The sequence below is a fragment of the Labeo rohita genome, chromosome 12 (assembly GCF_022985175.1).
Source record: "Labeo rohita strain BAU-BD-2019 chromosome 12, IGBB_LRoh.1.0, whole genome shotgun sequence".
NCBI lineage: Eukaryota > Metazoa > Chordata > Actinopteri > Cypriniformes > Cyprinidae > Labeo > Labeo rohita.
In genome coordinates this window covers 10,085,496-10,111,414 of record NC_066880.1, presented here as the reverse complement: position 1 = coordinate 10,111,414, position 25,919 = coordinate 10,085,496, and the positions used below count along the sequence as shown (strand labels likewise).

The 25,919-nt window shown below is 33.9% G+C and overlaps 1 protein-coding gene and 1 long non-coding RNA gene across 4 annotated transcripts in view; one reads left to right on the top strand and one right to left on the bottom strand.

Moving 5' to 3' along the window:
• ankfn1 (ankyrin repeat and fibronectin type III domain containing 1) overlaps window positions 1–25,919 on the top strand; it is a 103,369-nt gene that overhangs the window by 52,396 nt on the left and 25,054 nt on the right. For all 3 annotated transcript variants that reach the window (XM_051124306.1, XM_051124307.1, XM_051124308.1), the window contains 8 exons: window positions 6,953–7,081; window positions 10,001–10,193; window positions 12,861–13,071; window positions 19,271–19,465; window positions 22,134–22,247; window positions 23,077–23,174; window positions 24,233–24,323; window positions 25,021–25,128. In XM_051124306.1, the coding sequence (XP_050980263.1) occupies window positions 6,953–7,081; window positions 10,001–10,193; window positions 12,861–13,071; window positions 19,271–19,465; window positions 22,134–22,247; window positions 23,077–23,174; window positions 24,233–24,323; window positions 25,021–25,128 (1,139 nt within the window). The remainder of the gene's footprint in view (window positions 1–6,952; window positions 7,082–10,000; window positions 10,194–12,860; window positions 13,072–19,270; window positions 19,466–22,133; window positions 22,248–23,076; window positions 23,175–24,232; window positions 24,324–25,020; window positions 25,129–25,919) is intronic.
• Window positions 1,073–7,069, bottom strand: LOC127174080 (uncharacterized). Its single transcript, XR_007828840.1, has 3 exons — window positions 6,935–7,069; window positions 6,446–6,522; window positions 1,073–2,786 (listed from the first exon to the last, which is right to left on the bottom strand). It is a non-coding gene; the product is annotated as an uncharacterized LOC127174080 (long non-coding RNA).

The following is a 25,919-nucleotide window of genomic DNA, read 5'->3' as shown; positions in this document are numbered from 1 at the left end:
CATCAGATTTGTAAGGTAAATAATTTATAAACCTAAGGCAACACAGAATACATCATTCTCTTTCTAAATATGCCAACTGTGATTTCAAAATAAAAGCTCAAACCCTCACTTTGAGTTTACACGTTTTGATGTTCACATATTCAAGTAATGAGAATGGCTGTAGCATTTCTGTCATAAAGAAATGCCAAATATTACAGATTAAGTGGACACTTGAATTAAATGTTGTTTAGTTAATATTAAACAAGGATTAGATCACACTGTAACGTGTAAAGACAGTCGTCAGGCCGTTGGCACCCTCGAAAGGCCTTTGATATAATGCATAATGTACGTTAGTTCTATTGTTTATAATACATTATGCATTTTAACAGTTTTGTTGAATAAAACCAAATTATTACTTGCTTTTGATACTTTATTTGATCCAACTATTATTGCCTCATTGCTTTTATTTTATATATGTATTTGTTTAGGTCTATTTTAATCACCTCAAAAACTTTATTATAATTATCCGATTACTCGATTAATCGTCAGAATAATCGACTGATTAACTGATTATCATTAGTCCTGTTTTATAATACAATATACTATATTATGTTATATATTCTCCTTTATTATACAATAATATACACAATTTTACTCATAAATTGCTAGTAAATTTCACAGATGTGACCCAGGACCACAAACCCAGTCGTAAGGGTAAATAAAGTTCTTAGCAATGCATATTACTAATCAAACATTATGTTTTGATATATTTATGGTAGTAAATTTACAAAATATCTTCATGGAACATGATCTTTACTTAATATCCTAATGATTTTTGGCATAAAAGAAAAATAGATAATTCTGACCCATACAATGTGTTTTTGGCTATTGCTATTTTGTGGTCCAGTGTCACAAATAATAACTAAGAAATGGCAAGTAACACAATAAATTAAAAACTGAATTGGAAAATTAAAAGAACATAATATTCAATATTTTTAGATTAGTAGATTAGTTATTTTTAGATTAAAAACTGAAACATACTGCAATAATCTAAACAATTTTTTTATTAATAATCATGTTTACAGTGCATAATACTAATTTATTATCATAAACATACCATTCACAAAACAAGAAAGCAAAAAAGTTTTGTATTTACATCAGTAAATTTGACTCTTAAAGGAACACTCCACATTTTTTGAAAATCAGCTTATTTTCATTTTCAAGCCTGATTTACTGATTAATATACTGATGGGATCATCGCAGCTTTAACAGACTGCATTCACACTAATGCACAGATCTATTTCCATGTATCAGATGTTTTGTCCTGCTCTGAAAACATAACTGACTGTGTGAAAGTATAAAAGTATTCGAAAATGCAAATGCATTTAACCCAGCCGCAATAGATCTTCAGAACAAAAAACACAAAGCACACGTATAAGTCCATCAGTGCGTGAGTTTCGTGCATCTAATAGTACTGCATTCCAAACGGCGTTAATGAAAGCATATCTAAAGTAAAACACGACAGGTGAAAGCACACACTGTAAAGCAATGCGCACGTGTCTAGCGGCTTTCACACCGAACGCGGAAAGCGTTATGAAACCCATTTCTATTGTGGCGCGTGAGGACTGTTTGTTTCTGCATCGAGCAAAGCACACGTGCACGCCGTGCTTAAAGTTCAAAATAGTTGAATAGTCTGAAGGGCTGCGCTGAACCCGTGTTCGGTGTGAAAGACGCTTCTCACAGCGCAAATTCTGTGCAGTGAAGCCCGCCATGTCTCTAGCCAACCTCAGAATCGATTTTTAAATATTCAGAATCGTTGAAGAGAGAATCGCGATGCATTGGAGAACCAATTTTTTCTCCCACCCCTAACATCAGCCTATCAGTCTTAGTACATGATGTAACTACAGAAGAGTCAAGTTTTGACTAGGAAAAATATAAAAACTCTTTGGTTAATTTTGAGCGAGATGCTAACGATCTACTCTGATTCAATGATTTTAGCTAAGCTAAAAGTGCTACCGCCAGACCCAAAGATCGGCTGAATGGATTAAAAAATGGTAAAACTCAACTGTTTAACTCTAGGGGAGTTGGAAAATGGGCCTGTTTTCCAAAAAAGTGGAGTGTTCCTTCAAATTTGATTGTTATTCATATGTTCTTTCATTTGACACACGATTCATTTGATGCATAGGTAACAGTTGATGAGTGAGCCATTTTGGACAGCATTTTATTATTTCAATTTGTTTCTTATCTAAAAGTGAAAATAAAATGTATTAACATTGTTTATTAGGCACTTGATCATTGTTTTTGTTTGCCAATTCGCATAACCTAATAACAAAAAGTTGTTTGTGAAAGACAAGTTGAGTAACCCAATAAATTACAGTGTCTGTGGCTGTACGTCACAAGTTTAATGTTAGATAAGGAACAATTGAAGCTGTCTTTCATGTTGGCATATATTCATTGGCTTTAATAAAGAACACAGCCCTAAATCTTTAAGCTGAATACCGTTGTCAAATTGTAGCCGGTTCCATTCACCTTTTTCCATCACCTTATTATTTCTTCAGTGTCTTTCTTTTCTCAGAAGTTTTCGTTTGAATTAACACAGGATGGCATTTATGTGGTTGCATTGGAGAGGTGGGTGAGAGTGTAGTACTGCAGGAAAATGTGTCTTGTCTGTCACTTAGCTGTCAGTCCATGTGGTCGTGTGAATCATCCCCTTTTCTTTCCTCAAACTTGTCTTTATCTCCAGCTGGAATGGTTGGGTAACTTCACCCCGGCTGCACTGAGGGGATTCGTCACCAGCGTATCTGCAACTACGGTTAAGGACTGCCATTAGCGCTTCTGTGTTCAGTGACCATTTTGCATGAGAAACAAATGGCTTGAGCTATTCTCTGAGAAATTAAAGCATTCGCTAATATGCAAGTAGGTGGATAGATAATAAGCCATATTAGTATAATATTCCTTTTTTCCCCGGGGACCCATTTCACACCATGTCACGACTATAGATGGAGTAGAATTACAATGAATCTGAGCACATCCTCCCACAGTAAAACATGTTTTTTGTTTGGAGTACGCATGTGTGTTTTGTAGTCCAATTCCAATTTCATCTTTAAAAGCTCGTATTACTTCTAAAAAGTCTTGGAAATATCCTCTGCTAGTTAATGGAACTGTAATTTTCCATTGGCCGTTGGAGACAATAAAAATCAGGGCATGCTTTTGTGCACTAGGGCACTAAACACACAGTCAAGCATTCCAGCTATTAAGTCAGTATTAATGGATTAAAAGCATTACATGCAGTGATTGAGCACTCGTTCTCAATATTGCTTTAAAACCTGAGGGTCTTCACAAATACAAAGACACAAACAACCTTTTTTCCGTAATGTTCTGATCATTGTTATAACAACATCAACAATGAGGGGAAATTAGGACATGTTCTAGTCTGAATATGCCTCAATTAAGTTGGAGCATTATGCATTTTGCCCTCTGGACACATTTTGTATTAAAGAGTTCAACTAGCCACAATTGAGTTTTTAGCAGATTGCTTTTGTGATTCATGTTTACTGGTTCTGTTCCAAAACCTAATGAACTGCCTCTCTGCATACTGCCTACATAGGTACCTGCTTTGAAGGACCCTCAAAAGTAACTAATTTGGGAAATATAGTTAGAAAAATCTAATTACATTTTTTTTTAAGAGTAGAAGCATATTTTTAAGTACAGTCAAATCAAAATTTATTCAGTCACCTTTAACATTTCTCACATTAGCACAGTTTATTCACTATAGTTTAGAAAATGGTAATAAAATATGACAAAAATTTAAGAGTTAAACTGTGTCAGAACAAAATCATCTCGTTAATCACAAATTAATTACAGTCAAACCAAAATTTATTCAGACACCTTCAAAATTTATAGTTTATTTATAGTTGTATGTGTCAGAACAAATGCATCTTGATAATGTCAGATAACTTTGATTAAAAAAGTACGTAACAAAACATGGTCAGATCAGAGTGTCAAATCAAATTTTTGGTTTTTATCAATTTTACTGGTAGTCCACTGTATAAAGAATTTTAGGGTATAATATGTCACATTTTACTTTATTTAACTGAATAAATTAAATTGATAATTTGATTGAAACTGTGTAATATTGGTATATATTCATAATGATTATAATTTAGTTTTTATTCATGCTTTTCAGAAATTAAAAGTAGAATTTTAAATTGTAAATATACTTTTATAATTTTAAATAAATTAAATATAAAATTAGCTGATTTGGAATACTGATTTGGGCAAAATAGTTGGATTTTTTTATTTTTTGTTTTAAGCATAGAAGCATGTTTTTAAGTATAGTGTAGATATACTTTTTAGATAAAATGTGCATATGTGTATTATGTATACATATACGAATGTATACGTAGAATGTGTGTGTATATATACACACATATAATTAAAAAAATAAAATGAATTTAATAAAATAATTTAATTGAAACTGTTTAATGTTAGCATATGTTCTTAATCATTTATACTTGTACTATACTATACTGATACTGTACTATACTATTTAAATAAATTAAATTATATATTAAAGTAGCTGATTTGGAATACGGATTTGGGTAAAACAGAAAATTCAAGTTAACGTGTATTTTTTTTTTACGAGTAAGAGCATATTTTAAGTATATTGTATATTGTAGATATCCTTTTTAGATTAAATTTATATGTATGTACATTATTTATACATGTACAAATGTATAGAAAATGAATGTGTGTGTGTATATATATATATATATATATATATATATATAATACAATAAAATAAAATAAAATTGTATTATTAACTTTTATAATTAAATAAAATAACTTAAATTGAACTTTAATGTTGGCATATATTCATAATTATTTACAGTTTTTTCAGTTTTTATAGTTTACACTTTAGTTTGTATGATTTATAATAATTACAATTGTGTGTGTATGTGTGTATATATATATATATATATATATATATATATATATATACATTTATGCAAAATATTATTTTTTATAATTTCTAAACTATTTTCTATAATATTTGAAATTTATTTAATTGAACAAGTTTTAGTAAAGAACAGTCATAAATTGAATACTGCTGTCAAGTTTTAACCATTTTTGATTCACTTTTTATTGATTTAAAAAAAAAAAAGTGTACAATTATATAATATTTTATATTAAAAAATAAAAATGAAATGAAATATATTTATATTTACAATTCATATATTGTATTATTTCTGTGATTCAGGGCTTGAAATTAACTTTTTTGCTTACCGGCTACTGTGGCTAGTGGGTTTCTAAAATACTAGCCACTCAGCATTTTCACTGGCCACAATTTTGTTGTTGGGAAATTACATTTTATATGACTAAATATGACTAAAGTTAGGACGATTTTGAAGTTAAAGGAGAAAATGAGATGGGAGTATTTCGACATACTCTAACTGTCATGAACCGGAAAAAAAAGTTCAGGCAGACGAGACAAGACGAGCGTTTAAGGAGTAAAAAAATTTAAAAAGTACATAAATTGTCATTTTTTTTTAGAAAATAACCAATCGTTTTACTAGATAAGACTCTTCTTCCTCGGCTGGGATCATTTAGAGCTATTGAAGCTGCATTTAAACTGCATTTTGGAAGTTCAAATTTGGGGGCACCATAGAAGTCCATTACATGGAGAAAAATCCTGAAGTGTTTTCCTCAAAAAACATAATTTCTTCACGACTGAAGAAAGAAAGACATAAATACTTTAATCTTGGCATATATTCATAATTATTTACTAATTTAATCTACTTTAGTTACTTTTCAGAAATGTAGAGTAGAATTTTTAATTGTAAATATTTTTTTATTATAAATAGATTTAAAATAATTACATTTTGTAAATTGTAAATTATATGTGTGTGTGTGTGTGTGTGTGTAGAGAGAGATGCAAAATATTTTTATAAATTTAAAATATATATTTTCTATAATATTTAAAATGGAAACTGTATATATTCATAAGTTTTAGTAAAGAACACAGTCATAAATTAAACACTGCTGTCAAGTTTGAACCATTTTCTATCGTTTTCCATTAGCATATTGTTTTTTAATTGATTTTCAAAAAAAGTAAAAGTGTATTTATAATTATGAATAATTATATAATATTTTATATTATATAAAAACAAAACAAAATTAAAACTATCTATATATTGTATTATTTCTATGATTATTTCTATCATTTTAATGACCAGGGTGTGTTTGTGGTTGGAGGTTATGACCTGTGGATTTTCCAAGAATTGAATGAAAACTGGTTGGCTGGTTGAGCTGCCATAAAATGCACCCAGAGGGGGCGAAACATAATCTTAATAATTACACTGCCTACCTTTCGCAACAGCCCTCCTGTGATGTCTTAAAATACCGTGTAGGTAGACAGCTCACTAGGGTTTGAAGCAGCAAATGTGTGTACACGGGAAGCAATCACCTGTGGATCCAGCTCAGGTCCACTCGTGACGGTCAGGACGCCGGCTTGTTGTCGTGTTGGGGATTAGATGCCTGTTTCTGCAGATAAGAGGGAGAATGAGAGAACTGGAGTGATTATGAAAAAAGAACAACAGGTCCTCCTCTCCCCCCCCACTCCGTATCGCTCGCACAGCGTGCTCTGGGCATGCTCAGTGGAATCTCGCGTTAAACGCCTGTGTGCTTTTGTTGTCTCCGTGTCGCTCATCCTAGCGCCTGCAGAATGCCCCTCTCTCCCCCTCCCTCTCTCTTTCTCTCTCTCTCCCTCCCCCCCTCAATCTCCTCTCCTCTCTCCTCTCACCGCACATTAGCCAGCCAACACCGCGGCGAGATGCGCGTGAAGAGGAGAGCTCCGGTGAACACCTGGCACTCCGGGCGACTCCAGAGCAGGGGTGTCACTTTTGACCCTTTCCCTCTTCCAGTGCCCTGAATCAAACACTGTCCCACAGCTTACCGGACTTTCTCTCATCAGATCCGAGAGCAGGATCTCCCGACTGGCTCAGAGACTCAACCAGAGGCAAAGCGATGCTGCGCTGATTAAGGATTTCCGACCTCTTTTCCTCCTCTCCGGCTCTCCGGGAAGCTCTCAGAGCTTGGACAGGTGAGTTGAGCATCTCTTTCGCTCTCGTCCGTCCGCAGTCACTCACTTCAAGTGTACTTTTCCTCACAGTATGATTCCCCCCTTAAGTGTTGCTAAAATTACCCATCACCCCCCTGCTGTTTCCCACAGGTGCTTCTCAGTCATCCTGGCAGCTGCCTTTTCCTTTTTTGATTGGCTTAATTGGATTCAAGGCATAACCTTAGAGCACCACTCCGATTCGACCTCTCACTTCGCTCGCTCGATTACTCACTGGTGTCAGAGGCTTCACTCAGGCACTGCAGAGTGCAGTATTATGTGTGCTCTGAGTGGGTGTTTGCACACTCAAAACTGCGCACAAAAAAAAAAAAAAAAAAACAGGACACTGCCTTAATGTCATGTCTGACAGGATTATAGACTGCTGAGATGAGAAATACCACACAGATCCCCTACGGTTGCAGAGCTTTTAAGGAGAATGTCAATTAGGGACAAATTTGATGTCATTCCAAGATTTTTTTTTTTTGGATTAAAGGTGTTGCAAGGGCTTTTAGTTCTCCTATTTATTTTTGCAACTGCATTTTTTGCTCTGTTCAGACAGATGTTTTGACAAATTAATTGCTTTTACACGTTATGGAGAGATTTATGGTTCGTATAGAGGTGCTACTTGTTTGTGGTTACATTGCAGAAAACTTAATAGGTGTTTAAGATTAAAACTACAGAATATTCTTTTACAGATATATACATTTTTGGGACGCAACCAAGAAAATATTGTCTTTTTTAAGTAGGATTCTCTCAACGGCTACTATAAATTCACTGTCTGGGTTTACGGCTATTCTTAGCTCAGAATTAATTGATTTCCTGGAGGATTTCATTGTGGTATAAGAACACTGAGGATATCCTTGACAACCAGAATATGTTGACCTGCAGTGAGAGCCACGGTCTGGCTGTCATTGTTAATAAAATTGTCTGTTACGGATCATCGAGCGATTATTAGTTTTGACGTTGACTAGAAATGCCGTGAAATTAATCTGTCAGTTATTTTTTTAAATTAAATTCTTTTGAAGGAATGCAGTATATGCATATGAAATCTTTTATGCTCATCAAAGCTATTTTTTAGTTTATTTGATCAAAAATGCAGGAAAAGTTGTGAAATATTTAAAATACTTGGTTTCTGTTTTAATATGTTTTAAAATGTAATTTATTCTTGTGAAGGCTGGAATAAGAAATTACTCTTTAGGATCACATGATTGTTCAGAAAAAGCTGATTTGCTCTTTTTTAACATTTCTTATTGTTGAAAACAATTTTGCTGGTTAATATTTTTGTAGAAATTGTAATACATTTTTTCAGGATTTTTTACAAATAATTGAGAAATCAAGAGAACAGCTTTTTATTTGAGATAGAAATCTTTTTTAACATCGTAATTCACTTTTTTTTTGTCACTTTTGAAAAATTTCATGCATCCTTCCTGAATAGAAGTACTGATTTCAACAATTTCGCAACCTGTGACGTCACCATGATGTAGATTTTAAACCTGGAAGACGAAAATAGTGGGAAAAAGCTCCCAAGTATTTATAATAGAAATCTTTTGTACCACTGTAAATCACTTTTTTGTCACTTTTTATAAATTTAATACATTCTTCCTGAATAGAAGTACTAATTTCAACAATTTCGCAACCTGTGATGTCACCACGATGTAGATTTTAAACCTGGAAGACGACAATAGTGGGAAAAAGCTCCCAAGTATTTATAATAGAAATCTTTTGTACCACTGTAAATCACTTTTTTGTCACTTTTAATAAATGTATGCATTCTTCCTGAATAAAAGTACTAATTACAACAATTTTGCATAGTGGAAAAAAGTTCAAAGTATTTAAAATAGAAATCTTTTGTAACACTGTAAATCACTTTTTTGTCACTTTTAATAAATGTATACATTCTTCCTGAATAAAAGTACTAATTTCAACAATTTCGCAACCTGTAACGTCGCCACAATGTACATTTTAAACCTGGGAGACGAAAATAGTGGAAAAAAGCTCAAAGTATTTGAAATAGAAATCTTTTGTAACACTGTAAATCACCTTTTTTGTCACTTTTGATACATTTAATGCATCCTTCCTGAATAAAAGAACTAATTTCAACAATTTTGCAACCTGTGATGTTGTCACAATGTACATTTTAAACCAGGAAGATGAAAATAGTTGAAAAAGCTCAAAGTATTTAAAATAGAAATCTTTTGTAACACTGTTAATCACTTTTTTGTCACTTTTGATACATTTAATGCATCCTTCCAGAATAAAAGTACTAATTTAAACAATTTGGCAACCTGTGATGTTGCCACGATGTACATTTTAAACCTGGAAGATGAAAATAGTGGAAAAAAGCTCCAAATATTTGAAATAGAAATCTTTGTAACACTGTAAATATTTTTTTGTCACTATTGATAAATTGAATGCATTCTTCCTGAATAAAAGTACTCATTTCAACAATTTTGCAACCTGTGACGTCGCCACGATGTAGATTCTAAAACTGGAAGATGAAAATAGTGGAAAATTAGTCTCAAAATTAGTCATTTTTTCTCTACAGCTAAAGTTAAATCTGTTAAAATCTCATGACCCATTTAAAAAATATCTAAACTTTCGGACAATAGTGTAGATATGTGGTTTATTTAGTTAACATATTTGCTTTTTCCTTTAAAAAATAAAATACCTATGCATCAGTATGCTGCTATTTTGCAGGTAGCTTTTTGCTTCAGCTGAGCCATTAATGACTATCCATGGGCCATCTGTCAGCAAGACACTGCTGACTCAGATATTAGTCATAAATTACATACCGAAACACATGCTACGGATTTATTTCGACTGCAGACCCTTAACAGCACTGATGTAACAGGCATCACACCTAAATGTGTTTTGTCTGCTCTCTTTCCCTTCTCCACTCCACAGGAACTTCTCCATTAGTATGACCCAACAGATGCAGAACCTGCAGCTGACGCAGAGTAAGAAGGGGGCGGGTCCCGCCTCCCCCAACGCTGCCAAACGCCTCTACCGAAACCTCTCTGAGAAGCTCAAGGGAAGCCACTCCTCCTTTGAGGATGCCTACTTTTTTGGCCGATCCGACCGTATCCGCAAAGTATCTGTAAGTATCTTGAACATCTTAGAAAAATGGATTTTTCATTTTAATAAAAAGCTGACATTAGCCGACATTTACATTTATATACTGTAGAATCAATTGATGTTAACATTCACTTGACCTTACACATGACATGTTTCAAGCTGGAATGACATTTCGGGTGCTCATGAGACCGTCGGCGCCGAGCCATGCTCTCAGAACTTCCACAAATGTCACTGATTATATACAGCTAGATCTAGCAATCATCTTGTTGACTCAAGTGCCCTAATACATCCTTCACCCTCGCTGCCTCAATATGTTTTCATACATGGATTTAACTCACAACTGAAGAGGGAAATCTCTACTGCCGTGGCTGTTTTAGTGATTAGTTAGTTAATGCGTTCATTGATTGGGGTACTAGTAATGTCTGTGCCTACCCTCTGATGGATGGCTGGTTACAAATCTGTGCTGGTAATTATAAGATTGTAGGTCAAACCTATGAGTAATCATCCATGGGCAATCTGGGCTCTTTTTCATGTTGTCTGTGCTGATTGTTGGTGAAAATCTGTTAATGTGTTTTTAATGCCAGGTTTTGTCATGAAACTCTAGATGGCGCAGGCTGATGGGTTGTAAATGCAAACTGATGATATTCACTGTATTAACCTATCTGGCACAAGCTGACTGGTTCATGTTGCATACACTGCCAGTAAGCTTGCTGCTTTACATTTAAATGGCTGGTTAACATCCACTAGAGTTCCTCTGAAACCCTCCACCTCCCCAGCTCCACCTGTTTAGATCTGCTTCTGGTTTTTTATATGCTACATGTGTTGCAGCAGTATTTCTTAAATACTCAAAGTGCTATATCAGCGTATGTATTGGCAGTAGAGAGTTTCTGGACTTGCTTTGCAGCAGCAGCAATAATATACAACAGTAATAACCAACAGCACTATAGCAGATCTATTCCGCCAAGACCAAATACATTAACATTGTGATATCCATTACCATGCTAAAATCCTTTGAGAGTTGTTGTGATAGAAATTCATAAAGAGTATTTTCTGCAATTCCAGGTAACAGTTAAATGCATTAACATCTATAAGTAAGCCATTCGTAGCTTGACTTCCTGGAAACCATAAACATGGCTATGTAGTGCATTGAAAAAATGTTTGTTCAAGCATCCCAACATTGTAAAAAACAATAAAACACAATTTGTTGAACTTAAAATAATTTGTTACCCTGCTGCCTTAAAATTTTAAGTTCAGTCAACTTATAAGTTTAGTCAACTGTTATGAAATGTTAAGTTGTACTAAGAGAAAACTATTTGTGTTGACTAAACTAAAATTTGGTTTGTTAAACTTAAAAACTGGGTTTGTTACCTTTTTTAAGTTGAATCAACTTAAATATCTAAGTTGTCACTTAGTACAAATTAACATTTAAAGTTGACTAAACTTTTGAGTTGATGGAACTTAAAATTTTAAGGCAGCAGGGTAACAAATTATTTTAAGCTGACTCAACAAATTTTTTTTTTTTTTTTTTTTTTTTTTTTTTACAGTGAATCAGATCTGTACAACAACATTGGGTAAACAGATTGCATAAGTTTGTTTATTTCACTAATGAAGGACAAGGGAGAATTCGAAATCTGTTTGAAAATCAATAATTGATCAATATAGAGTAGAGTATATTTCCTTTCTTTTTTTTTCAAAATGTGATTGTAATGATTAAAAAAAATTACACTGCTACTGAAAAGTCTGTCATTAGGAATTTACAGAAAATACTGTGAAATATTTTTACAATTTAAAATATACAAAATTAAATGTAGTTTAATTTATATATTTAATATATTTTTTAAAAATGTAATTGACTCCAGACTTTAGTGTCATATGATCGCCAGCAATATTTTAATTTGATGCCTAAGAAACACTTATTATTATTATTAATGTTGAAAACAGCAACTTGATATTTTTGTGGAAACTGTGGTTTATTTCTTTCTGGATTCTATGATAAATATAGTGTTCAAAAGAACAGTTGGTAGCACTTTACTTAAAGCGTTTATGTATAATGCATTAGTTTTAATGCATTAATTATGGCTTGTAATGCACCTTGTTATACATTAATCTCATAAATAATTGTAACCACAGTTAATACATTTTAACACTTATCAATTTGTTGTTACACTATGCATTTTAAATTCAGTTATAATTATTTACAACAATATAAAATGTATTACAACTCACATTATTATAATGCATTATACATAAAGGCTTTAAGTAAAGTGTTACTGAACAGCTTTTATTTGAAATAGTATTTAACAATGTACTGTAAAAGTCTTAACTGTAATTTCTGATCAATTTAATGTGTCCTTGGAGAATAAAAGTATTAATTTCTTATCAGATAAAATGCTACTGATCCCAAACGGTATATAAAAACACACAAACAAGCAAGCGGTGGGAAATTTTGGGTAGATTTATTGAATGTTGGCAATTCAGATTTCTAATAAAATCTATTGAGCTTTTGAGCTACAAATTCTGTTCTAGCAATCATTGCTGCTGTACAGTTGAGCAGAGATTTTAACCAAAAGGTACACTAGGGGGACTGTTCCTGTAATAAGTGTTACTGTGTATGAAAGTGTCTGCTAAATGACTGCTTAGAGTATCACTAGTGCTGCTGCTTACCTTCAGCCGTTTCTTCTCGTCGCAGAACATTCAGAGCAGTGAGGCTCTGTTCGAGGCTGTTGAACAGCAGGATCTGGATGCCGTGCAGATCCTGCTGTTTCAGTACACAGCTGATGAACTGGACCTCAACACCCCCAACAGTGAAGGCCTGACGCCTCTGGACATCTCCATCATGACCAACAACGTCCCCATAGCCAAACTGCTGCTCAAAGCTGGGGGGAAGGAGAGCCCTCACTGTGAGTATGCATATTTAACAGCGACAAGCTTTAAACAGTCAATTCCCTCAGTGTGTCTAAAGGGCTTCTTGTGTCTAAAGTGTTTCCTTATTAAAGAGCCACTAAAAGATTCTCGAAATGTTCAGTGTAATTCGACTGGAGTGAATCAATTAATTAATCTAGTCCTTTTAGGAACATTTTTTTCACCAAAATGCCATAGTGTAGGTATTGACCTCATTGTTGATGAAAACAAAGCATTTTAAAATGCTAGCGTTTTCTTAGTAATAATTTTTTTTTTTAAGATTTTATTTGATATAGCCTCATTAGATGTCAGCTGTTGCATATTGATGTATAAAATATTACAAATGAATACAGTACACAAGTACTATTAACATATGTAGGTAAACATATAAATATTTAAATTGTACAAAATAAAATGGCTTAGAAAATCATTTAAGTTAGCAATAAAATATCCAAATCTATACATTTAATAATAAACAGTTTTTGTTTCAATATACACTACCAGGTAAAAGTTTTAATGTTTTTTTTTTTTTAAAGAAGTCTCTTCTGCTCATCAAGCCTGCATTTATTTGATCCAAAATACAGCAAAAGCAGTAATATTTTGAAATATTTTTACAATTTAAAATAACTGCTTTCTATTTGAATATATTTTAAAATGTAATTTATTCCTTTGATCAAAGCTAAATTTTCAGCATCATTACTCCAGTCTTCAGTGTCACATGATCCTTCAGAAATCATTCTAATATGCTGATGTGCTGTTTAAGAAACATTTATTATTATTATTATTATTATTATTAACAATATTTAAAGCAGTTGAGTGCATTTTTTTCAGGATTCTTTGATCAATAGAAAGAGCCAAAGATCATCATTTATCTGAAATAAAAAGCTTTTATAACATTTATAAACTATTACCATTCAAAATATTGGAGTCAGTATAATTTTTATTATAGAAATTAATACTTTTATTTAGCAAGGATGCTTTAAATTGATCAAACATGATGATAAAGGCATTTATAATCAGCAAAACAGAATATTAGATTTCTGAAGGATCATGTGACTGGAGTAATGATGCTAAAAATTCAGCTTTGAAATCACAGGAATAAATTACATTTTAAAATATATTCAAATAGAAAACCTTTTTTTAAAATAGTGAAAATATTTCAAAATTGTACAGTTTTTTTCTGTATTTTGGATCAAATAAATGCAGGCTTGGTGAACAGGAACAGACTTCAATAAAATCTTACAGTTCAAAAACTTTTGACTGGTAGCGTGTGTGTGGTTTTTCTCACTAAAATGTATGTATATATAAATACATTTACAATTTAGTTTCTTAACACTTTTGAAATGTGATTAAATGTTTTCGTTTTACATTTTATCATTCACAGTGATACAATAACTAAAATCTCTTTCCCAGTAGCTGTAAATCTGTTTTTGGCTGAAACTGTTTACAATTTAGAAATTTTGTTACTTATTGCTTTTATTATCTTGCATTGCTTTTGTATGTTTTGCTTATCATCACATCCCTAAGGAATATAAGTGCATTCTATGTGGTTTCTTGACCATCAAAAGGTTTTTCTTGCGTCACACGCTCCTGTTTAGCTGTGGGGACCAAAAGCAGATGCTCTGTAATTGGACAAGCTGTTTAGAATGAAGCTGACGATAAACAGACGCAGCCGAAGTGAGTGTTTGGCACTTTGCTTTAGGGGCTCGTGTAATAATCGCCTCCAAGTAGGAATACTAGAATAAACTTTTCCATGACAGCTGCCATAAGCACTCATAATTCTACTTTAAACATCTAATGACATCTGTCGTGACCACTAATGAGTTTAACGAATTACATTCATTATGTAATATTTTGGAAATAACATTGTGCAGAGTCACATACTGTACCCTTATAATGAAACAATCCGTTTTTTAGCGTACCGAACTATTTTTGTGAGCACCTGAGTGTGGTTATCAGGTTTTAATGCATCAGATCTGTTAAAAATATCTGCACCCACTGCCCTTGGATTAATCAATAGCATATTCAGTCCCTGAGTCTTTGGCAACAGTAGAACAGGTGTTTCTTACCTTGAAAGACGTGGGGGGAAAAAAAGTCCTCCAGTCCCGAGCGCTCAGTGCAATCATGAAAAAGCCGAATGTTGTCTGAGACCAAACAGGGAGCACTGTACTGCAGTCGGAGCGGGGCCGGGGTGGGGTAGACAGCACACGGCATCCCTCAGAAAAATCTTAACAAGGTTTGTCGTTTAATGGTTTAACTTTTCCAATGATGCATGTAACGGGGGGCAATTATACTAAGTGATTTATTGTACCCAGGCTGCAGTTAAATTTCAAAACATTTCATCGTGGCACAATCCAATCCTTGTAAACAAACAGAAAATAAACATTGCCGTATTTTCCCCTCCTGGGCTTTCGGCATTATATTTATGTCAGGCCAGAAGTACCAAGTAAATCAGTCAGCCAGACGGCTGACAGTTTGGAGGTCCGAGCGAAGGCTGAAGTTAAAGCATGTTTATGGGCAGGACTGGGGCCCATAATGCCTATATTTAGGGCCATCCCAGAGCCCCGACAATGCCAACTGTGTGTGACAGCGCAATATCGGCCGGCTCGCCCATTAATTTATAGTTTGTTCAATTAACCGCACATAGTAGCCAGATGTCAATCTTCAGAGCGCAGGAAATTGCACCTCAGGACTGCTAATATGGCTGCCTTTTCCACTGCGCTGTAGACCCCCGTGTAAGACCTAGACCCTCTTTTTTTCCAGTTGACAACATGCACTTTATCATCTCCCCCGGAGAGCTCCCGTCTCCAGGGGTTCGGGCTGGGCCAGTGAAAGAGGGTTTCTTCAGCCATGTATTTATTTGTTTATTTTGCTGTCATGGTCTATGACTAAGGCTCTGAAAGAAAATGCAGCAGTATTCACGGCCTATAAGCAGGACTGGTCAGGCAGTATTCGTTTTACTATGACAAATCTATATGGCCAAACACAGTCCTGTGTGTTCCAGACGACCGTCGACTACATTCATCCACACACCTCCCCTCCACCCCACACGGCTGACTTCATCTGCTGCTATGCTGACACAAGTAGTTGAGTTTGTTGAACTAATGGTAGTGTAATAGGCTTCCTGTCGTTTCAATCAGGAGTTTTATTTTTGGTTTATGTAGGTTGGAGATAGTTTTGATTGTAAACAATTAAAGGAATAGTTCACCTAAAAATAAAAAATTCTGTCATTACTTACTCACCCTCATGTTGTTCCAAACCCATAAGTCCTTTGTTCATCTTCAGAACACAAATTAAGATATTTTTGATGAAATCTGAGAGCTTTCTGACCCTGCATAGACAGCAACACAACTACACTCAAGGCCCAGAAAGATATAGTAGGAAGGACATAAATTTATGGTTGAACCACTGATGTCCTTACTAACTTTCTGGACTTTGAACATGGTAGTTGGGTTGCTGTCTATGCAGGGTGAGAATGCGCTTGGATTCATCAAAAATATCTTAATTTGTGTTTCAAAGATGAATGAAAGTCTTACGGGTTTGAAACGACATGAGGGTGAGTAATTATTGGGTGAACTGTCCCTTTAACTTGATGAATTTACAGGCAAAAACCATTATGCCCTGCCTACACTGAAAAAAAAAAATGGTGAAGAAACAATTTTACTTCAAAATTGGCAAATAACACATTGAATTAAACTTGACATTTTGAAGTAGAAAGATTAAAATAGTATTTTTTTTGGAAAATTTACTCCAGTAATCCTTGTTTTATTTATATTTTGAGAATTTTACATAGATATTTTTCATATTAATTTGTGTACTCATATATATATATATATATATAGTGGCATGCAAAAGTTAGGGAACCCCTTGCAGAAAATTTGAACAAAATAAGAGAGATCATACAAAATGTGTGGTATTTTTTATTTAGTTCTGTCCTGAGTAAGATATTTGACATAAAAGATGTTTACATATAGTCCACAAGACAAAAAAAAGGCTGAAATTATTAAAATAACCCCTTGAAAAAGTTTAGGAACCCTTGGTTCTTAATACTGTACGTAGTTACCTGGATGATCTACGACTGTTTTTTCGTTTTGTGATGGTTGTTCATGAGTCCTTGTTTGTTCTGAACAGTTAAAACTGAGCACTGTTCTTCAGAAAAAATCCTCCACGTCCTGCAGATTCTTCAGTTTCCCAGCATCTTTTGCATATTTGAACCCTTTCCAGCAGTGACTTTCCAATATGATTTTGAGATTCATCTTTTCACAGTGAGGACAACTGAGTGACTCAAACACAACTTTTAAAAAAGGTTCAAACATTCACTGATGCTCCAGAAGGAAACACAATGCATTAAGACCCAGGGGTGAAAACTTTTATAATTTGAAGATCAAGGTAAATTGATAATAATTTGTCTTCCGGGAAACATGCAAATATCTTCTGTTGCTTTCGAAGGCCAGTAATAAATGGAAAAAAAAAATTCAACAAAATAAGAAAAATTTGGACATCTAAATCCTGTTCAAAAGTTTTCACCCCCCAGCTTTTAATGCATTGTGTTTCCTTCTGGAGCATCAATGAATGTTTGAACCTTTTTTAATAGTTGTGTTTGAGTCTCTCAGTTGTCCTCAGTGTGAAAAGATGGATCTCAAAATCATACAGTCACTGCTGGAAAGGGTTCAAATATGCAAAAGATGCTGGAAAACTGAAGAATCTGCAGGACTTGAAGGATTTTTTCTGAAGAACAGTGCTCAGTTTAACTGTTCTGAACAAACAAGGGACTCATGAACAACTATCACAAAACAAAAAAAACAGTCGTATATCATTCAGGTAATATATATGGTGTCTCCATAGAGAAATTGATTTTCAGATAAACCATTCAGGACAGAGCTACCATGAGCTCAGAGGTTGTTAAATTATGATAAATTCTTCTGTAGAAGCTGCAAATCTTAATAAATATTTATTTAAGAAAAAAATAGCTATATTTCTGGTGGAAAAACCCAATACTTGTATCAGTTTTATCTGTATCTTAGTTTATTTTTTTAGATTTTATGTCTGTTTTCTTCCCTTTTCTTTTGAATTCTGGTTGTTTTTCTGTTGATTGATCTGTCACGTATTGATTTTGCTTACTGGTTTATGTTTACCTCTGTAGTTGTTTATTATTGTATGTTTTCTATGTTCTTGTTGGCCTTCTAGCTGAGTTTTGATTAGTTCATTTTCTATGTAAACCACCTTCTATTTATTTGGTTTTGGTTTCTTTTAGAGGTCAACCGATTATCGGCCTGGACAATTATCGGTGCCGATATTACACATTTTTGTGGTTATCGGTATCAGTGATTTTCAAAACCAATAATTTAAAAGCATTTAAAAAAGTTTTTGTCAGATTCCTTTTTGTTCTTAATTTTGGCGTTAATTTTCATTTTTACACCAGACATATATATTGGTTCAAAATATTGGTTATCGGTCTACTTGATCTGTAAAAATCGGTATCAGCATCGGCCCTGAAAAACACATATTGGTCAACCTCTATTTTCTGTTTTTCGATTTTTGTTGCTTTTCAGTTTTTTTTTTTTTTTTGAGTTTGAAATGTTATTATAGCTCAAAAACCTCTTTGTTTGCTATCCATAATCCTCAAGAGAGAGACATTTTGCAATCAGCTCAAAATATATTGTTTTTATAATTAAAAATATTCACACATAAGTCATAGATTATATAATGTACTGTTGTTTTTCTATTTCATTACGTCAATCTCAACGCTTCATGGATTAAAGGCTTCATTTCCTTTCAAATGAATTTAAGTATGTAATCTAGTATCTGTTTTCAAATATTTTTGCTTTCAAAGTTTGTAATGTTGTATTCAACATCCCAGAGCTGGTTGGTTTGGTTCAAGGCTAATAAAACTCTTTATTGAAAAATATTTTTACTGCCCACAGAGGAAATTAATAGAAAAAAATAAATTCCAGTACCAAGGCCACTGAAAAAATGGGTGACCAGTGTATTGCTCTATTGTACAAGAGCTCGAATGTGTAATTTATTTTCATTTCATAGCATAGAACCTGCATTTTCTACACTATACAGGTTTAAAGTATGACATTGTGATTTTACACCAAACCTGAACTGAAATGCAAGGTTATCCAGAAGCTAAAAAAATATACGCTATGGAATAAATGAAAAGTCTCATTACCAGACCTCTGTGTTGTGTTTCAGTTGTCAGCTTGGAGAGCAGAGATGCCCATCTCTCAGCGCTGGTGCAGGAAGCCCAAAGGAGAGCCAGCGAGCTGTCCACCCAGGTGATGAGAGAGAGTCTCAGCCTGGAAACATCTGACAAGGAAAAACAGCTCAAAGCTTGGGAGTGGAGATGCAAACTCTACAAGCGCATGCGCACTGGATTCGAACATGCACGTAAGTCAAACTTGAGTCTGCTTCTGATGCCTAACCTTTCAGGAGAAAAAAAAGGTCATTCATATGCTACGCTACAATACAATACGTATTGAATTGGCCTTATTTACTATCAGTCCTGTCTAATCTATCAGCATCTCTGCTGAAAGGTCATCTATTCCCACATCGGTCCAACCTGTTCACTTTATTAGAGTGGGAAGACTGTGCAAACAAGCCACTGTGATCATTTGGACCACAGATATTAATATCAAGTTGATTGGCCTGAAATGACTCTTGAGCTGCAAACACACACACAATAGTGTCCCTCTCACTCTCCTGTCATATTGATTACTTGTTATAACAGGCGAGTTTCGTTGGATTCTCTTTGTAAACAACCTCAAGTGAAGGCGACCGTGATAAATCAGCAGCGCTCTGCCGCAGACACTCTCAAACATAAGATTGCCGAGAAATACTCAGAGGTATCTATGAAAAGGATTTCAGGAAACACAAGGGCACCATTAGCTGGGCTGTGTGCTTTGGGTTACAAGTACAAAATGAAGGTGCTAACAAGAAGATGGAACCGCATAAAACGTGCATGTACATATAAATGGACATAAAAAGGACAACGTTCAGCCAAACAAACTAAAGCTGTTTTTATGAAATTGTATTATTATTCAAAGAAACAACACGAAATGCAGAAGAAAAAAAACTTTCCCACAATTTAATTTAATTTAATTTAATTTAATTTAGATTAATTTAATTAAATTAAATTTAATTTAATAAAAATACACGGTTTGTTGAATTCTTATAAACTGCATGTAAATATTTAGTTATTCTTTGCAAAATTTGCACAGTATTTTTCTACTATTCATACATTTATTAGTATTATAGTATATGTTTATACATATGTTAGTATTTGTCTTGTTATCCAGTACTAATCTTAAATTTACGTGCATGTGCATATAAATGTACATAAAAAGGACAGCGTTCAGCCAAACATACTACATCTGTTTTTTTAATTAAATTGTGTTATCTAAAGAAACAATGCAAAATACAGAAGAAATGACCACTTTCCCGTCATAAAATTAAATTAAATTAAATTAAAATTAAATACAGACGAAATTACAACATTTAATTTAATTTAATTATTACAAATTATTTTATTAATTTATTACAAATTCATGGTTTGTTGAATTCTTATAAACTGCTTATTAATATTTAGTATATATTCTAAATATATTGTAAATATATCCTTTGCAAAATTTGCTCTGTTTTTGTACTATTTATACATTTGTTAGTATTATAGTATTACTATTATAGTATATGTTTATACGTAAGTTAATATTTATCTTGCTATCCTAATCTTAAATAAAGACACATTTACTTGAAAAGCAAAATGACATAAGATATCAAGTTTTGGTTTCAGAAATATTTATCAAAATTACTTTATTCTTAAAAAAAAATTATCTGCCAATGGGGTAAGAAAAAAATATTCAAAGGGGAACTTTGTAAGCATAAATAATGATAATAATAATAATGTTTTGCTTTTCAAGTAAATGAATCTTGATTTAAGAATATTTAGATGTACGTACTGGAAAACAAGTAAAAAATACTAGTAAATTTAAGTATTTTTAAGTAAGTAAACAACTGTAGAGCAAAAGTACGATCACTTTAAATTTCAATTCAATTTTGCATGCAGAAAAATGCATGGCTATTATCTACAGTCAATTTTGTAGCAATAACTAATGATGTTTTCTGTTGTTCAGTGTAGCAAATTTACATGACCAATTTGAATCCATCATGAAATCTGCATCGAAAATCTTTCATCCTGACGCAAAATTCCAGATTACTTCGATTCCTATTGTAACGAATGGATTTCAACCCAAAAATGTTTGTCAAACACTGGTAAATGTGAGTGCGCCATTAGAAAATACATTTTTGCAGTGTTTTCCACCTCTGAAGGACAAAAAGATGTGTATTTAAAGGCAATTTCAGACTTTTTCATTAATGTGAAAATAAATGGTTAGTCAAGACACTTTTGTGTGCAGACACTCTTTTTTCATCTTCAATTAGTCTGTCTAACAGATATTGCCTTAAAAACACAGCTTTTGTTGCTGAGCCAGGCTTGTTGAGATGCTCAGACAGCGCAGAACGTTACGATATTGGTACATGGTTTATACTTTTGGGTATTTATACTATACGTATATGTATTTGTGACCCTGGAGCACAAAACCAGTCATAAGTAGCACGGGTATATTTGTAGCAATAGTCACCAATACATTGTGTTGATCAAAATTATAAATTTTTCTTTTATGCTAAAAAATATTAGGTTATTAAGTAAAGATTATGTTCCATGAAGGTATTTTGTAAATATCCTACTGTAAATATATCAAAACTTAATTTTTGATTAGTAATATGCATTGCTAAGAACTTCATTTGGACAATTTTAAGGCAATTTAAGGCATTTTCTTTTTAAATATTGTCCTATCCTAACAATCCATACATCAATGGAAAGCTTACTTATTTAGCTTTCAGATGTATAAATCTCAATTTCAAAAAATTGACCCTTATGACTGGTTTTGTGGTCCAGGGTCACATTTTTGGTTAATTATCAACAGTTCTCCCCTCCCTAAAATCAAAATACAAGCAAAGTGAATGTTATCCTATGTGACCTTTGAACTGGCTCTTTAAGGACCACCGGAGGCTCCGTTGACAGTGCGTCTAAGTGTGACTGGCAGCACATCTCTCACCGTCAGCTTTCAGGAACCTGCCAGCATGAACTCGGCTGTAGTGACCAAATACAAAGGTCAGTGCAGCCTTAATGTGCATTTGTCTGCATTACACACACATATACCAGATTGCCTTAAGAAAGGGTGTTTTTAATTATTCAAAGAAACAACACAAAAAACAGAAAAATGACAGCTTTCCCAGCCAACATATTTAATTGAATTGAATTTTTAATTTAATTTAATTTAACATTTAATTATATTTAATCCAGTTAATCCAGTTATTGTTTTTTTTTTAACATATACCAGATTTCCTTGAAAAAGGGTGTTTATTTTCCAGTTGTTGTTTTTATTATTCAAAGAAAGAATGCAAAATACAGAACAATTATAGCTTTCCCAGCCAACATATTTAATTTAAAGGAGAACTCCAAGAGGACAAATTGTATGAAAAGGGTCGAGGTGTTTTATTACCTTTATAAACAGTTACAATTATTTTTAAGAGACGTTACACAGGTGAACCAACCCGTGGACTTAAATTAAAGGAAGAGACCCAGTTATATCTAGTTATCTGAATATATAGAGACTTGGAGATGGGATGTTTTATCCATAGAGATATGTATCACTGAGCAGCCACCTTAAACCCCCTTAGCAACCATCAGAGCATCTTAGCAACCACACACAACAGCCTAGCAATGTGGCGGAGAGTTTTGCATGGACAAAAACCACTCGCGTTTTCTAATATAAATATCTAGTTACTCAAACTATAATGTTGTTGTAGCTGTAATTTCTGTAGTTTGACGTTATCATGGTCCTGTTTCATTTTGTCCTATTTAGTTTCTTTAGACTCCACTCATGTATTGATGTTCTCAGCTATTAACTCTGTATAATGTGTGATGACGTCTGTTGCAGTGGAATGGAGCTGTCTGAAGGACTTCTCTTTATTAGCCGGAGAGCTGACCCTTGAGAATCTGCAGTCTCTGAAATGCACAATAACAGGTCTTACCACGGTAAGCTAAAATAACCACAATATTTAATGTGAACCAGAGATGAACAACGACTTGAAGTCCACAAGGAGAAATGTTTTCTCAGAATATTACAACATCTCTTGTGCAAACACAAAGATTACTCTCTTCGTTCACTGTACCTAAAAAATGTTAAAAGTCCCATTTTAGTAAATAATAAACAGTAAAAGGTATTAAGAATAAATGAGGAATTATATAGTTTATTTTTTTAAAAAGGCCTCACATACATTCTTTTAGAAAAATATTGATAATTATTTAAAAACACTATAATATACACTGTAAGTAAATTTAGATACATTAAAGGGTTACTCCACCCCAAAATGAAAATTTTGTCATTAATCACTCACCCTCATGTTGTTCCAAACCTGTAAAAGCTTGGTTCGTCTTCAGAACATAATTTAAGATATTTTGGATGAAAACCGGGAGGTTTGTGACTGTCCAACTGACTGCCAAGTAAATAACACTATCAAGGCCCAGAAAAGTATGAAAGACATCGTCAAAATAGTCCATCTGCCATTAAGTGGTTTAATCATAATTTTACGAAGCTACGACAATACTTTTTGTACGCAAAGAAAACTAAATTAACGACTTTATTCAACAACTCGTCTCGACGTCTTTCAAAGTTTTCTGGGCCTTGACAGACAGTGTTTACTTGGCAGTCAATGGGACAGTCACAAACCTTCCAGTTTTCATCCAAAATATCTTAAATTGTGTTTGGAAGACGAACGAAGCTTTTACGGGTTTGAAACGACATGAGGGTAAGTGATTAATGACAAAATTTTCATTTTGGGGTGGAGTAACCCTTTAAATATAGTCATGCAAAAGGGCTTATGAAACTAACCTGCATAAGCGCTAAAACTTTATTAAAGAGATTAGAGCTTTGACTCGTGCACTTTCCTGTGCCATTTTATAGAATAAATAGTGTTGAACATGTCTGCTGTAAGTTATTACTTTATATCCACAGAACTGCATTGGTTCTGTAGTACAGCTTGTTGTTACTGCGTAGTATATGACTTCTGACATATTTTTCTTGTTTGTTACAGGGTAGACAATACTATGTTCAAGTCTCTGCTTACAATATGAAAGGCTGGGGTCCAGCACAACTCTCTCAACCTCCCTCTGCTGTTCCCTCCAGTAAGTTCTGCAAAGCAGCCACACTACGTTACATGCCAAGTGCCGCAATAAAGAATAATTTATTAAAAAAAGCATACTACAGCTCCAAACATCATCGACTGGAAAGTTCTTGAAGCTTTGAGTATTGCGTCAGCATAGTTTTTGTGCTTCTAAATCAAATATCATGTTGGTTAGAAGCAGAGAAAATTCTATTGATTGTAGACAACATCCTTGGATGTAGGACTGCGCTATTATTTAACCATCACGACTTCTACTCACCCTGCCGCCTTTGATACTCTCTGGATCTGGCCTTGAGTTGCAGCTTTCAAAAAAGTGCTGCAAAGAAAAAAACGAACTGTGTCACAGGGGTGATTGGTTTTGCGTCAGTAACAAATCCAGCAGCATAAAACGGCATGTACCCATTACAGACACAGAATTGTATGGGTGAAATGAAGATTTTATAAATTAGATTTGAAAGAGAATTTACCATCTGGCTGTCCTTCGTATTTTGAACAGCTGCTGTTTTTTTGAACTCATCGCACTCAACTGACCCTCAGTTGCTCTTCAGCAAGTGCCCCAACAACATTTCACCATTCTTTTAGATTATTTTTGTATTTTTTAAGACTATTTAAGAAGGTTTTGTTCTTTTTTTGTGCAAGCTTGACTGAACACGTCACAAATCTAAAGCTCAGTTTTGTGTGATATTTTTGTCTGTTAGACTGGAAGGACTGCGATGGGAGAGAGAGCAGGAGGAGAGGTCACATTGAGGCTATGGAGAGGCTGTTACAGCAGGTTCGAGCCACACACCAGCACTACTGCTGTGGAGGTACACACACACACAGATCACTCACAGATCTGTACATACATACACAATTATCTCCAAGTGTAAGCACACACTTTTTTTAGCTTTCTGACAATTTTATTTATATAATTGTACACAAAAAGAGATTGGGGTCGAAAAATGAGCAGTGATGTGATGTAGCAAGACACTGTGCTCCATGTGAGGGCTGGAGTAAAACAGAAAACAGAACGGTGACATCAGATGCTAAATTTTTCCACAAGTTAGTATGATCCTTTAGGATCTTTGTGAAATGTCTGCAACATACTGTGTTTAAAATTCCTCAATGGTCGTATGAAACAACCTTTTTATCTTGTCATACACAGCTCTGTTCACATCCACCCGTTTCGGTGCATGTTTCTTTAAATGTTAATGAGCTACTGCTTACCCCGCCCCTGTCTTACGTTTTTTGTGTGTTTGGTGGCGTTACTATCAAAAGCAAAACTAATCCACCGTGTCCTCAGTGGCTCTGATGTTGGCAGTTAATGAAGACTCTTACGTTAACCTTTACAATACATCCAACTACAAAACACCTGCATTGCTTACAAAATGTTGTCGCTAAAGCTGCTTGAGCACGGAAAAAATGGCGAACAGCATACAACTGGCTGAGGGTGGAAATATGCTAATGCTGGACAGTCTGTTAGCAGTGTTGGGCCTGAGCAGTATGATGTCGTACTGCTTAGAAAATCAAAACGGCTTGATAATTTGAGAGCGTTTAGATTTTTGGGGATTAAAAAATGTATCATTGTAGACATATTTATAAGCAGATGCCAAATTGT